The sequence below is a fragment of the Panthera pardus genome, unplaced genomic scaffold (genome assembly GCF_024362965.1).
Source record: "Panthera pardus isolate Hobbes unplaced genomic scaffold, ASM2436296v1 HiC_scaffold_6, whole genome shotgun sequence".
In the NCBI taxonomy this organism is placed as follows: Eukaryota; Metazoa; Chordata; class Mammalia; order Carnivora; family Felidae; genus Panthera; species Panthera pardus.
Genome location: NW_026526991.1, coordinates 124,844,048 through 124,859,276, shown reverse-complemented (window position 1 = coordinate 124,859,276; position 15,229 = coordinate 124,844,048). Strand labels below are relative to the sequence as shown.

At 34.8% G+C, this 15,229-nt stretch overlaps 1 protein-coding gene across 2 annotated transcripts in view; it reads left to right on the top strand.

The window, feature by feature from the left end:
* The window catches only part of STAM (signal transducing adaptor molecule), a 76,856-nt gene that overhangs the window by 27,634 nt on the left and 33,993 nt on the right, over nucleotides 1-15,229 (top strand). For both annotated transcript variants that reach the window (XM_019460653.2, XM_053894652.1), the window contains 3 exons: nucleotides 10,478-10,553; nucleotides 10,635-10,730; nucleotides 12,301-12,447. In XM_019460653.2, the coding sequence (XP_019316198.1) occupies nucleotides 10,478-10,553; nucleotides 10,635-10,730; nucleotides 12,301-12,447 (319 nt within the window). The remainder of the gene's footprint in view (nucleotides 1-10,477; nucleotides 10,554-10,634; nucleotides 10,731-12,300; nucleotides 12,448-15,229) is intronic.

Sequence of the window (15,229 nt, the reverse complement as noted above, 5' to 3'; positions counted from 1 at the left end):
TTAAAACTTAAAAAGATGACATTGATAAGTCTAATGGCCATCCCTGTTTTTCTCCCCATCTTCCATAGGTACCACTTTTGTTTCTTTTGTATCTTTCTGTTGTTTCTTTACTGAAATATGAATTTATTTCCCATTTATATATAATGAACATATTGTATATACTATTCGACATTTTTAGTTAATTCATTAACATATCCTGGTAGCCTTAGAAATGTATTTCTTTTAATGTCTGTTAGTAATGCATTGCTTGTTAAATAGACAAATTTAGAAATCATTTTCTAGTTTAACATCAATTTTTGATTAGTGATATGTAGAATATTTAACACACTTTAATAATTGCTAACTAAAATTATTTAATTAATGATTGTAAATAGTTGTATGAATCTCAGGAAGCCTAGTAGATGTTATTACTGTTTGCTTCATATAAGGTTATTGAAGGTTTTTTTAAGCCTGAAATGTTTGAATATGCTGGATTTAAAACCTTAAAGAACATTTTTAAAATTTTTTCTGACTTCCTAAGATATTCACATGATTTTTAGTGTGTGGTTCCAGTGTATGAGTAAGTACTGAAAAATGCCTAGCCATTGAGGTCATATGATGGACTGAAAAGTCAGTTTAGAATCAAGAGAACTTTGAATGATGGTAGCAGTTTTCCTTAACATGTCTTCACATAATGAATAGCTTTTGTCTGTTAGTTTTAATTGATTTGTCTATATTCTCATGTGAAAAATAAATGTGAAGGGTAGGTCTTGATTGCCCACAATAACAAGTTAAAATTAAAGTTCGGAAATTGGCATCCAGATTGATTTCTGGTATTACTTTATGTCTGAATTGTGTTTGCTTGGCTTTAGACAAAGATACAGTTGACTGAATGTGGAAAACATGATACAAATTTTCTCTTTACTTGGCTAAGGGATCTGTTTAGGTAGTAAATCATTGATTTATTCCTATAGAATTAGAAGGATAATGATAGTCATTACTGACGTTTTGTGAAAAATACAAATAGGGGCCTTTGGAAAAGAATTTGCTAAAATTTTTATGCTTTTAATTTTGTCTGTATCATCTTGACTTGGGCTGTGACTGTTTCTGTTTTTCAACTGGGAATGGATAGAATATTTCCTGATATTTTTGAGGAAAAAATAATCTCTGACTCACACATTTTCAGTCCAGTAGAGAAACAGATGTCTTTCAATACCCTTAATTTTCAAGGTCTTTTAAGTGCTTTTTTAAAGAATGGTAGCCAACTGTTATTGATGGCATCAGTCATTTTTTCTTTTATTTGACAAAACAGTGAGTACTGGCCAGGTATAATGCTTCAAGTATGCAGTGGTAAATAAAGCAATATAGCCTTTGTCATCAGCTGTGGTGACAGTCTACTTGTGGAAGGTAGAAATAGATAACAAGTGAAGGAGATAGTGATCAGAGTGCTTTAGTGGAGAATAAAAGGGGAGACCTACTTAGATTTTTTAGGAAAGCTCTACTGTGAAGGGGTAACATTTACGCTATGACTTTAAAGCTGAGAAGAAGCAAAGAGCTGAAAGCAAGAAGTCCCAGGCAGAGGGAGTAACATCTACATGAATTCCTGCAAGCTTAGTGCTTTTTAAGAACTTGAAAGGTACACAGGGTAGCTGGAGAAGAGGTGATTTGCCCTAAATGAGTACAGAGTTGGATATAAGAGAGTGAGTGAGTTAGAAAAATAGAAGTGCTAGTTGGAATGCTTGAAATTGAGATTATAGAGGTTTTTCATTTATTGGCAATAATATGGTCTAGGATTATGACCATGGTAGTTAATAAGGTGGGATAGAAGTTGAAAAGACAAGATATTGGGAACATCACCTGTGTAGTAATTAACATCTCTGAGAATTAAGACAGGAGTGATGTTGGACAGAGTAGTAGGGAGCCAGGAGTTAAAATCATTGAGGGATGAGGGGGCAATTGAGGTTTTTTAAATAATTGCATTAAGAAGATAGTCTGACCTGATGAAAACTGGACTGTTTTAGGAAAGAGGGAGGGAGAATGATTTGGAAGTAGTAAAGGGGGCAAAGAATGCCCATATATAGTAAGAGTAGTGTCGTCCCTAGCCAGATTTCTGTAGAGCAAAAGGCCTGAGGAGCAGGGCTTTTGTTGACAACAGACTGTGAATTCTAGAGGACAGAGTGGAGAAGTTTCAGAAGGTGGAAAGTAATGCATAGGCAGAGCTGTTTAATGATGAAAAGAATAGTCTGGAGCTTCTCTTCAGGCACTGGGAAATAGGAATAATAGACATGTGTTCTCAAATTCTCAATTATTGTTTAGTAGAGAAAGTTGAGTGCCTAAGACTTGCTCTAGACCTTTGCAGATGGAACCTTTGAGACCTGGGAAGGAGTAGTTGGGGCTCTCTTTTGAGCCCTGTCCGTAAAGGTGAAGAGGCTTCAGATGGGATAGTCTTTTTTTCTTCTTTTTTTTTTAACTAAATTTCACTTGACATACGGTGTTATATAAATTTCAGGTGTACAATATAGTAATTCATCCCTTCCATATACATCACTGTGGGCTCATCATGGGATAGTCAGTCTTCCATAGAGTTGAAGGTTTCACTCTTATCTTTTGCAAAGTTGAACATCCTTTTCTATGTTTAAGAGCTTTTTATGTTTCCTTTTCTGTGAACTGTCTATACATATCCTTTCATTTCTTATAGTTTTTGATACATTAGGGACAGACCTTGTCTATAATTTATGTGTATATATGTGTATATGTATGTTACATTGTTCTTTTGACTTTGTTGTTTTTCCATTTAGAAGATTTTAATTTTATATGATTATTGTGGTTTGTAGAATTATGAATTGTATAGGACTTTCCCTCTCTCAGGCTTTACTGGAATTAACTCATTTTTTCTTTGTGGTTTCATTTTTTTTGTTTGTTTGTTTCTTTCGTAATTAATAGACTTTGGTTTTTAAATACAGTTTAAAAAATTTTTAATGTTTATTTTTTTGAGGAAGGGAGAGAGAAAGAGCACGAGCAGGGGAGGGGCAGAGAGAAAGGGAGACACAGAATCTGAACTAAAGTAGGCTCCAGGCTCTGAGCTGTCAGCACAGCCCCAATACAGTTTTAGATTTGCAGAAAAGGTGAGCATACAGAACAAAGAATTCTGTATACCTACCCTATCCCTTACGTGAAGCTACCCCTATTATTAACATCTTGCATTGTGTGGGACATATGTTACAAGTAGTGAATCAGTAATGATACATTATTATTAACTAAAGTCCACAGTTTCCATAAAGTCTCATTTTGTGCTGTACACTTTTATGGATTTTGACAAATCTTTAATGATATGTATCTGTCATTACAATATCACACAGAATAGCTTCACCATCTTGAAAAGGTCCTGTGCTCCAGCTGTTCATTCCTTTTCTCCCTTTTTCTGAACCTTTGACAACCATTGTTTTGGTTTGGGTTTTTTACTGCTTTTATAATGCTGCCTTTACTAAAATGTCATATAATTGAGATGATATAATATGTAGCCTTTCATACTGGCTTCTTTTATTTAGCAAAAGGCATTTAAGTTTCATCTGTGTCTTTTCATGGCTTGATAGCTCACTTCATTTTATTTCTGAATAATATTCCATTTTATGGGTGCACTGTAGTTTTGTTTATCCATTCATCTATTGAAAGACTTCTTGATTCCTTCCAGTTTTTGGTAACTGTGAATAAAGCCAATATGAAATATATTCAGGTACAGGTGTTTTGTGTGTGGACTCAGGCTTTCAAATTCAGTTGGGTAAATACCTAGGAGCATGGTTGCTGGATCATTTGGAAGACTATGATTGGCTTTGTAAGAAACTGCCAAACTGGGGCGCCTGGGTGGCTCAGTCGGTTAAGCGTCTGACTTCAGCTCAGGTCACGATCTCGCGGTCCGCGAGTTCGAGCCCCGCGTCGGGCTCTGGGCTGATGGCTCAGAGCCTGGAGCTTGCTTCCGATTCTGTGTCTCCCTCTCTCTCTGCCCCTCCCCCGTTCATGCTGTGTCTCTCTCTGTCTCAAAAATAAATAAACGTTAAAAAAAAAAAATTAAAAAAAAAAAGAAACTGCCAAACTGTCTTCCAAAGTCTCTGTATTGGTGGTTTCGTTTTTTACATTTAAATCTTTGATCTATTTGGAATATCCTCTTATGTAGTATAAGGTATGGCTCTAACTTTATTCTTTTCTGTTTGGGTACCTAAAATTCCAGCGCCATTTTTTTGTATAATCCATCTTTTTCCTGTCTGATTTGAAATACTGCCTTTATATATTATGCTCCTTTACATATATATACACTGTGTATATTACCCCAACTATTTTAGAACTTTATCTTTTGTTTCATTGGTGCTGCTACCACCTGATTTCAATTATTAAAGCCTTAGACTACATTTCAGTAATTGACAGGGCTAGATTTCCTTTTCTGCCTCCCCCCCCCCCCCCCTTGAAGTTTTTCTAAATACTCCTTCCCCTTCCTGCTGTCCCCATATAAACCTTTGGGATTGGCTTGACTAGTTTAAAAACAAAACTGTTTCTTTTTAAATTGGCTTTGTTTTGAATTAATAAATTGTTCTATGATACTAAATCTTCCTATTCAAGAACATAGCATATCTTCATATTTTTTAGTAGTGTTGCAAAGTTTTCCTCTTATAGTCTTGAACATTTTTGGTGAAGTGTCTTATAAGATATTTTGTCCTTTTGGCTACTGTTTAAGTGGAGCCTTTCTTTAACTGGCTGTTTGATAGGAATTTTCTCTTTTTAATGGTGGACTGTATTAAATATAACATCTGTTTATCCCGAAGAGAATGACCCATTGTAAGGGGAGAAAGAAGATGATGATTGAGGAAGTGGGGATAGTAGCAGGAGCCAAGTCCTTGACTAGCATAGGGTTCTGATTCAATCTCATTTTTTCGTCTTTATTTGTCCTAGACAATGATTTTACTTTTGGATTTTACTGCAGTTTTTAAAACACCATATATTTTATAGCTAGGACCTGTAGAATCCTCGTGACTGTAGAGATCATTTCATAGATGAGGAAGCTAAAGCCCTGATATTTTATTTTTTATTTATATAAAAAAATTAAAATTTATTTCAGAGAGTAAGCATTGCATGCAAGTGGTGGGGGAGGGGGAGAGGGGGAGAGAGAGAATCTTGGGCTCCATGCTAAGCATGGATCCCACGACCCTGGGATCATGACCTGAGTCAAAATCAAGAGTTGGACACTCAGCTGACTGAGCCACCCAGGCACCCCAAGCACTGAGATTTTTAATGTGACTTTTCCAAAAGTAGTAGCAGAGGCAAAATTCAAAATTGGGTTTTTACTCCCAATTTTATTTTTTCTCACTTCTTTGTGCTGTATTCTTAGGCACTTAAAACGAACAGTTATTTGAAAGTTAAAGTCATGAATCAAGACATGCCAATCTGATATTGAAGTATCAATATGTATTGATATACATGTATTATATATTATAATACATGTATTATATATTATAATACATGTATTATATATTGTATTATATAGTATATGTATTATGTATTGCACATATTTTGCATTACATGTACTATATGTCATGGATCTGTGGGTTAACAGCTGGGCACTTCTTGCTTGAGGTCGCTCATGAACTTGCAGTCACCTGATGGCTGGGACTGGAGTCATCTGAAGGCCTGAGTGGGATGATGCTCAATATGGCTGGCAATTGATGGCTGGCAGTCAGTTAGGACCTCAGCTGGAGCTGTCACTTGAAACACTAACCAAAACCTGTACATGTGGCTTGAGTTTCTCACTGAATAGTAGCTGGGATCTCAGAGGGAGCATCCTAAGAGCAAATGTTCTAAGATGTAGGTGAAGTCTACACAGCTTTTTATGAACTATATGTCTCACAATATCACTTTTACTACATTATGTTGATCAAGCAAGTCACTGAGGTCAGCCCAGATTCAGGAGGAGGGTTAGTAAACTACCTCTTGATAGGAAATGTCATAGTCACTTCATACAAGAGCATGTGGGAAGGGAGTTACTATTGTGGGTATCTTTGGAATACATAATTTGCCACAGAGGCCAGCTCTAAATATTGAATGCGAGCTTTGACCTAGATAACAAAACAATGAATATATATCATTAGAGTAAAACAGTGGATTTTAGTAAACAAAATTGTAAATTCCAGTTTTTCATACCTGAGACACAGTCATTAAGAACGTGAATGACAAATGTGATGTAAGTGTCTCTTACTATTTTTATCTAATATTTATTTATGACTTTTTACATAGAAAGTTGTTCTGTGTTCAGAGTTCTACCCATTTGTAGATATTTGTAAATAAAAACAACTAACATGTGAAAGCTGATTTGGTAGTCATAAAGATTTAGTTTGATGGTGACCTTTTGTGGCTTTGTTTTATATATAAGACTTGGTAAAACTTAGCTTATGAAAATTCATAAAAGCCAAAGTGAAAATGATGGCATAACATTAGTTAATGAAAGCATTATCAGCAGAGTTACTTGCTACCTGTTGAACTTTTTTTCCATAGTGTCATTGTAATATACATGGAGATGGTGATTGAGTCTGACAGTATTGGTCACAGGATGAATCATAAGGGTCGGTATTGTTCAGCACTCCATATGAACATATGGCACTGTAGGTAGAGGGCTTTTGCTTTCTGGATACTTTTTCAATAAGATGAATGAGCAAGAATGAAACATTTTATTAATTCACTTAGGTTAGGTTAGGTTGAAGAGTGACTGCTGATACAATGTATTTAAAGACTGTATCCTTTCCAGAATTGCCTTAAAAGCTTCATTTCTGCAGTCTGTGTTTTCTGTGGGAAACTGGAAAAGTCTGAATTGCAAAAGAAAGCATGGTAGCATGGCCCTGTGATATTTGTGTCTGAAGATTAAGGAGATTTCACGCCTTAGTTTTTCATTTACCTTCCAGCCTAAGATAGTTTATTTTTAGACGTTGCAACTTCACATAGAAACTGAATGGCTGAGAGTGGTATGATGGGAGATGAGTGGGAGTAGAGAGGATTTGATAGAAAAGAGCCCCCTCTTAAAGCTCTGTCTTGCTTTCTTTGAAGCCCACAGTAGTTTGTTGAGGTGGGTTGGAATAAGAACTTGTGAATGGTGAAATTGACTTCAGTGCTTTAGTTCATCAGAACTAACATTTGCTAAGGCAGCTGTGTACATTCCTGACAAATCTGTCCATTCTGGCTAGTCTTTGATTTGAGAAAAAGTCGTTAGAAGCCCCAGCTACATGAAAGTACAGGTATCCCCTGCTTTTGGAAGGTTTGTTTTATGCCACTTCGCAGTTACAGAAAGACCTGTTTACCTTAACTAAAAGAAATTTGAAGAGGTTTTTCACTTTTACAAAAAAAGGCCCAAAGTGACTTTCTTTTAATTAATATTGATATTCTCTTTTCCTATCTTGTTTCTGTCTTTTAATCTGTCTATATTTAAAGTAGATTTTCCTGGGGCATCTGGGTGGCTCAGTCGGTTAAGCGGCCGACTTAGGCTCAGGTCATGATCTCGCGGTCTGTGAGTTCGAGCCCCACGTCAGGCTCTGTGCTGACAGCTCAGAGCCTGGAGCCTGTTTCAGATTCTGTGTCTCCCTCTCTCTGACCCTCCCCCATTCATGCTCTGTCTCTCTCTGTCTCAAAAATAAATAAACGTTAAAAAAAAATAAATTTAAAGTAGATTTTCCTGTAGATAGTTTATAGCCAGCATATACCTGGTCCTTTTTTATCCAATTTGAGTCTCTGCCTAGTAATTGGAGTGTTTAGGTTATTTATATTTAATGTAGTTATTGATATGGTTGGATTTAAAGCTACCATTTTGCTGTTAGTTTTCAGTATGTTTTATTTTGTTCTTCCCTTTGTTTTCTATTTTTTTCTTTTCATTTTTTTATGATCATATTTTATCTCCATTTTGGGCCATAACCTGTGGCTCAAAGAGGAAATCACAACAGCATTTGGAAAATATTTTCAGTGAAATGAAAGTGAAAATGAAATATATCAACACTTGGAGGATGTAGCTATAGCTATCCATAGAGGTAAATTTATAGAATTAAATGTTTATGTTTGAAGAAGAAATGTCCCAAGTCCATGATCTAAATTTTTTATCTTAAGAAACAAGGAGAGCAAATGTAAAGGAAGCAGAAGAAAGGAAATGAAGAAAATAAGAACAGAGACCTATGAAACTGGAAAGAGAAAAACAATAGGGAAAATTCAGAAGTAAAGCTGGTTCTTTGAAAAAAATCTTGTGGATTTTATCCCAGGCATGCAAGCCTGGTTCACCCTTGAAAATAAATCAGTGTAATTTACTGTCTCAAAGCCTAAAGAAAAAAACATATAATCATCTCAATAAATGTGGAAAGTTCCTTTGAAAAAAATTCAATTTACATTTGTAACAAAAACTTTAAGAACTAAAGGAAATTTCCTCAACCTGATAAAGGATATCTACAGAAAAATTGTGTATTCAGCACAATAGCAATTATTTGATAGAATTCATTACTGAAGTCATCCGGACTTAGAATTTTCTTTCTTGGAACTCATTTTATAAGCCCTTCAATAGGTCAGTACCAAAAACAAAGAAAAGCACAGACCGGTTATGTACAAAGGTACAAAAATCCTCAACAATATTGTAATCAAACCCAATAACCTATAAAAAGGATAATGTATTATGACCAACTGTGGTCCAATTTTCTTTTTTTTTTTTAATGTTTTTATTTATATTTGAGAGAGATGGAGAGAGAGACAGAAAGACAGACAGAGGCAGTACATGAGCAGGGGAGGAATGGAGAGAGGTGGAGACAATCTGAGGCAGGCTCTAGACTTTGAGCTGTCAGCACAGAACCCAGCGTAGGACTTGAACTCACAAGCTGTCGTATCATGACCTGAGCCAAAGTCGGACACTTAACCAACTGAGCCACCCAGGCGCCCCCAATTTTCTTTACGTTATTCATTTATAGTATAATTTTATCGTGGTCTAAAGACATAGCATGTTATCATTTCAATTTTTAAAAAGTTAAGTTTTTTTTAATGGTTCAATATATGGTCTATCTTGGTTAGTATTCTGTGTGCACCACAAGTAATATCTATCCCGCTATTGTAGAGTGCAATGTTCCTTACCTATTTTTCTGTTTAATTGTTTTATCTATTTCTAAGAAAGGAATGAAGTCTCCCAACTAAATTGTGGATTTGTCTCTCTTTTCAGTTTTATCAATTTTTGCTTCATGTATTTCAAAGCTCTGTTTTTGGATAAGAATACACATCTAGATGTTTTATGTCTTCTTGGAGAATTGATTCCCTTATCATTATGTAATTTTACTCTATATCCCTGGTAATATTACTTAAAGTGCAATTTGTCTGATACTAGTATAGCTACTTCAGCTTTCTTGTTTGCATGATAAATCTTTCTTTCCTCCATCCTTTTACTTTTAACTTATGTAAGTCTTTATATTTAAACAGTTTCTTATAGGGAGCATTTAGGTGGGCCCTGCTTTTTTTAATCCATTCTAGCAATCTGTCTTTTATTTGGTGTGCTTAGACCATTTGCATTTAATATAAATGTTGATATGATTGGATTAAAATGTCAAAATTTGCTATTTTTCTAGATGATATCTGTAAGGTTGAACTTATGCTTTTTTATTGTCTTTATATACCAATTGAATATTTTTATGATTTTCTTTTATTTCCATTTCTCTTTTAAAAATATTTTTAGTGATGATCTGTATTAAATTTATTTGGTCTTTTTTCCCCTCTGTACTTAAGTTCATGTACCTAAGCGTGTCTTCAAGTTTTACTGATCTTTTAGAAAATCAAAATTCAGGGAGGCCAAGGGAGACAGAATTTATAAGACACAGTAGAAGGAGCTATATGAAGAAATAGTTCTGGTCTGCATTTTGATTTCTGTTCCCTCAACTCAGATCACCATTCACTTCTTAGGATCATCTTCTCTGCCCTGAGATCCGGAAATTGCCTTTAGGCAGAAAGCCTGTACCGATATTTGAGAAGTGCCTCTGAGTGGAAAGTTGAGGCAAATGTCTGTCTTAATCTAATTGTATTCCTTCTTAGAGACTATTCAACACTGCCTATGGCCTGATGTCCCAAACAGTTACCTAAGTATATATTTTAAGTATATTTTTCTACTTTTCTCATTGTTTACAACAGGAATATAAGTTTAGGTCCAGTTATTCCATCATGACCGAAAGTGGAAGTTTTGGTCTACCATTTTATTTCCAGAACTTTTTTTTCATCCAGAAGTAGGATTCCTCCTGTATGGAATGCCTAATGTATGATTGCTAAGGAAGAGAGCCTGTTAATTTTGTTTGAAAAATTTAAAGGAACTTGTTAGTATACAGTTGAATTGTGTCATTAATAAGAATTAAACTTCTCTACCATATTCTGCCTTTTGTATGGTACAGTCTATTACCTATTATGTTAAGGGGGAAAATGGCTGGATGTACTACTAATTGTTACATTTCTCATTTTTTAGACCTAAAGATTGTCTTCGGTCTATTATGAGAAGGGTGAACCATAAAGATCCTCATGTTGCTATGCAGGCTCTGACTGTGAGTGATTTCATTTTAAGTTTTACCACAAAATTTTCTGCTGAAACAGAGCCTTTTTAACTTGCTATTTTATGCTTTTAGCTTCTAGGAGCATGTGTATCAAACTGTGGCAAAATTTTTCATTTAGAAGTATGTTCAAGAGATTTTGCTAGTGAAGTAAGCAACGTATTAAACAAGGTAAGGGACATTATACAGTCTTTTTCTTTCATGTATTTTATTCAGTTCTTTACATTTTAAATCACAAAGGACTGGTCTGTGCTTTCTTTCTTTTTTTAAAAACGCTTCCTAGGCTATGTCTATTCAGCATGTCAGTATGTAAGTTATTTTGCTGAAGAGACTGTAGATTTATGTACTTAGATAATTTTTTTTTCCAAACCAGATTAGACTATATTTAACCTGTTTTCTTCATCATTCCTTTCATCTGATAAGAAAATATGTGTATTTTTTTATCTGATTAAATAATACCAGTGTGTTTTAGGCACCGTTTTTATAACCATTTGTGTAGCCACAGAGGTATTTTCCCAGTGTAGAAGTGTTCAGAAATACTGCCAAAATATGGCACTGTTTTCATTGTGACATGAGTAAGGCCACTACCTGACCATGATAGGATTTTAATACTATACTCTTTATTTAACTGAATGTATCATAAAAAATTCACTTTAAGCAGTTTAAAAAATTTAAGTGAGTAATATGTGAATTTTCCTAGTAAAAATTTGTGCCTTCTAAAGGTAATTATTTTTTATTTTTTCGGCGGGGGGAGGGGAAGGATGCAGTGTTATATAATCAAGAAAAATTTTAAGATGTGAAAGGGAAAATTTTCATATTTTTGGGGGAAGATGAGTATTTCTCGGTTTTAGTAGAAAACAGTTCAGAAATAGATAAAAATTTGTTTCCATAATTCTTTACAGAATTTCTGTACCTTGTTTTCAAACATGATCATGTGTTAATTCTTTTCATGTTTTGCTTTATTCTTTATTTATATTTAGGTGTCTTCTAATTAATAACCATTCTTTTAATGTCCTGAGTGTCCCTCAAAATGTATGGTTGTTTGTGAATAGATTCTAGTGTATTCTATAATTTAATTGAAGATGTGATATGCAGATTTGTGTTTAGTAGCAGGAACAACTATTTTGAAAAGCAAACAGCTACATACAGGAAAAAGGACTACTTTATTTTCCAAATACATATCGATTTTATACTTAAGGGGGAGGTGTTATTTTGAAGAAATGAGGTTTCTAGGAATATTGACATGCACTGGACCTCAAACCAGCCTCTGATAATTAAACAACTTGGGGAAAAGACACAGTCAGGCATATTAAAAGTCAGGGATTAGGAATAAAGGAACTATCATTTTTTTCTCTTCCCAGCTTATTTTTTACTGGTCTGCAAAATTACCAAAACAAAACAGACTACTTTTCTGTGTCTTCCTGATATACAAAGCTCGCTTAGTTGCGAAATACTCTAAAAAGTTCTGTCTCTCTGACCTCCAGTATAAGTTAGTACACACTGTTTTACTTTGATATGAGGGATGTACGTTGATATCACCTATTGTTTTTTCATAATGTGAAAAAATATTTGATTATTTCTAGTAACCAACTATATTTTCTTATGTATTATCTATAGCTAGGGATAATTTGTGATTCAAAAAAATGTCTACAGCACTTTTATAATACTTATATTTAATGTATCTGTGTTAAATTACCCAGGCAATTAGTACCTTTTAATGAAAAATTTTCTCTATTTTCAGGGTCATCCTAAAGTCTGTGAAAAATTAAAGGCTCTTATGGTTGAATGGACAGATGAATTTAAGAATGATCCACAGCTTAGTCTAATATCAGCAATGATTAAGAACCTTAAGGAGCAAGGAGTTACATTTCCAGCTATTGGCTCTCAGGTATTTTGTAAAGTTGCATGTGTGCTATAGTTGGTTTCTCTAAAGTAGCCACATTTATATGAAGTTTTCTTTTTTCCTCCAAACCAGGTAGTTTTTACTATCCCAAAGGAATTTTTGTTATTAAGTCCTGCGTTCAGTGATGCCAGAAAAATTCAGGGGAATATTTATTTGTTCCAACTTCCACTTTCCCACTGTTTCTCCTTCTTTATAAATAAATTAGATTAGCATTTTGCAATTAAAAAAATTTTGAGTTTTTAATAATATAGACAAAACTGCTGTATGGTATCAGCTAATACTGACAGTCTTCTTAAATGCTCTTAATTCTTTAATTTTATCTACAAAGAATGACAGCCTAAAAGTTGGGCTGTCCTTAAAATTTAAGGGTGAGTTTGAGTTTGTTTTGATAGTGAAATTTATGAATACTTGTATTAAAAGTGAGACGGAGATAAGGGAGTCGATGAGAAGAGAAACGCATGAAGCAGCTTTTCACTTAATTAGAACTGACCAGTGCATAAATACGATTGAGTGAAAGGCTGAAATTTCCTTTCTGCCTCTCCCTTCCCCAGTTTATATAATGGGATCAACCTCTAATTTATGTCACGAAGAAAGCATTTTTGAAAGGGTATCTTTTATTTTTTTTCTATTCTGAGTAAGCATCCTTTGAGATGCCCAGCGAATCTAGGGGGCCTTAAAATGTGTGATAATTTATTATACTGTCTTTCCCTACGGCATGGACTGGGGTGAAATATGACAAGTGGTGTGAAAGCATGCACAGAAAACTCTCAAGCTGTGGAGGGCTCAAGTTCGGGGTTTTGAGCACTTCACCGAATTATGAAGTGATTTATCCAGACTTAACTTTCTTCCCAAAGTACTCTTTTAGTTTGTCTGAATAGTCTTGAGATGTGAAGATGCAGAAATATATTTGGGAGATACGGGAAGGGCAGGATATTTTTCTTCTTACTTGAAATTTGACTTATGAATAGTTTTATAATGATAAATTATGTCTTTAAGAAGTATTTATTCATAATTTGTAGCTGGCTTTTACTACTCTCAGAATGTTTTCTAACATCTGTGTAATTAGGGAATAATTTCATGCAGAGCAACAACAACCTATCTTATAATTAAGTTCCTTGACAAGACAGGCGATGTTTAATTACCAAAGGGTAGACTCCCTATAGAAAACTAGAGTATAGATGCTTACTGAAATTACAGTTTCTGTGGCCCGAGAAGCTATTCTAGAGCTTGTTACTTAAAATGTAGCTTGTTGATCATCATCATCACCACATGGAAGCTTGTTAGAAATGAAGTATCTTAGGTGCCACTCCAGACCTATGGATTTATTATCTCTATTTTAACAAGATCTCCAGATGATTCTGTGTGCACGTTAAAGTTTGGGAAGCACTGCTCTTGATCTTGAGTACGGCTTTCAGTACAAGTGAAAACTATTTTTCAGTCCACAATGGAATTTGTTCCAGTTAGAGAAGGAAGGACTAACGATCTATGTGTCATGTAGCTTTGTTTCGTTAACCTAGAATCTCAGGTAGTTGTGTGAACAACTTTAGGGATTCTCTAATCTAATCCCCTCATTTTACAGATGAGGAAACTGAGACCCAGAATGGTTAAGTGACTTCCCCAGGGCCACAGCTCGTAGTTGACAGAGCTGGAAGTAGAACACAGGCCTCCTGACACTCAGTCCAGTGTTCTTTCCACTACACGATCCTGCCTTCCGGTTGATATAGAGGTTAGTGGATATGTGTCTGTCCGGACTAGGCTTCACAGGACAGGAAGTGGAGTGAACACTGGCAAGAGCACTTATCTATTGACTGGCACAGAAGTTAGGTTCCTCTCCTGTTCAAGAGGTTCAGGACATACATCAGCAGTAGTAAAGTTAAGAGTTACTTTTCTTTTTTTCATCTAGATGTTCTAAAGCATATGAAAGCTAATTTTGTTGTAGTTACTATCTTTAGCCACAAGAAATACATAAAATGCGTATAAAGTAATATATAATCAGCTAGAATGGTGATTTTATTTAACAGTTGTGTCTGATAGCTGATTATTGGAAACCATGTTTGTGAAGAACTTCATATTTAATAAAAAATGATCAGGTAGGATCATCTACACAAGTCCCTCGAGATTTTAAACTCACTTAGTTGCCTGATCATTATTACATTTTAATCAGACTAGATCTTTGTCAGTGTACTTAACAAAAGCCTCTGAAAATATTAGGATTTTTAAAGTGTATTTTTTCATCCACGTACAGAAGAAAATAATCTAAAAATATTAAGAAAAGTCATACTTCAGTCACTTCACTCATTCCGCTGCAGTTCTCGTAGCACTAACTTTTGACACAGAGATAAAAGTGACGGTAGCACTGCGACTGTATTCGACAAATGAGTAACAGGAATCATTGCAACACCTAGAACTTGATGATCGGAAAGAACTTTGAGAAGTGTGCAGCCCAGGAGTATAGGGCTTAAATATAGCTTGTTTCTGCACTTCCTTCTCTGTTTTCTTTAATTGAAGAATATTTGACATACAATATTGTATTAGCTTCAGGTGTACAACATAATTATTGACTGTTTATATACATTATGAAACGGTCACTTTAATAAGTCTAGTTACCATCTGCCACAATACAGAGTTGTTACGATGTTATTGATTCTCTATGCTGTATATTATATCCCCCCTCTTACTTATTTTATAACCGGAAGATTGTATCTCTTAATCCCCTTTACCTGTTTTGTCCATTCCCCTCACCTGCCTCCTGTTTGGCAGCCACCGG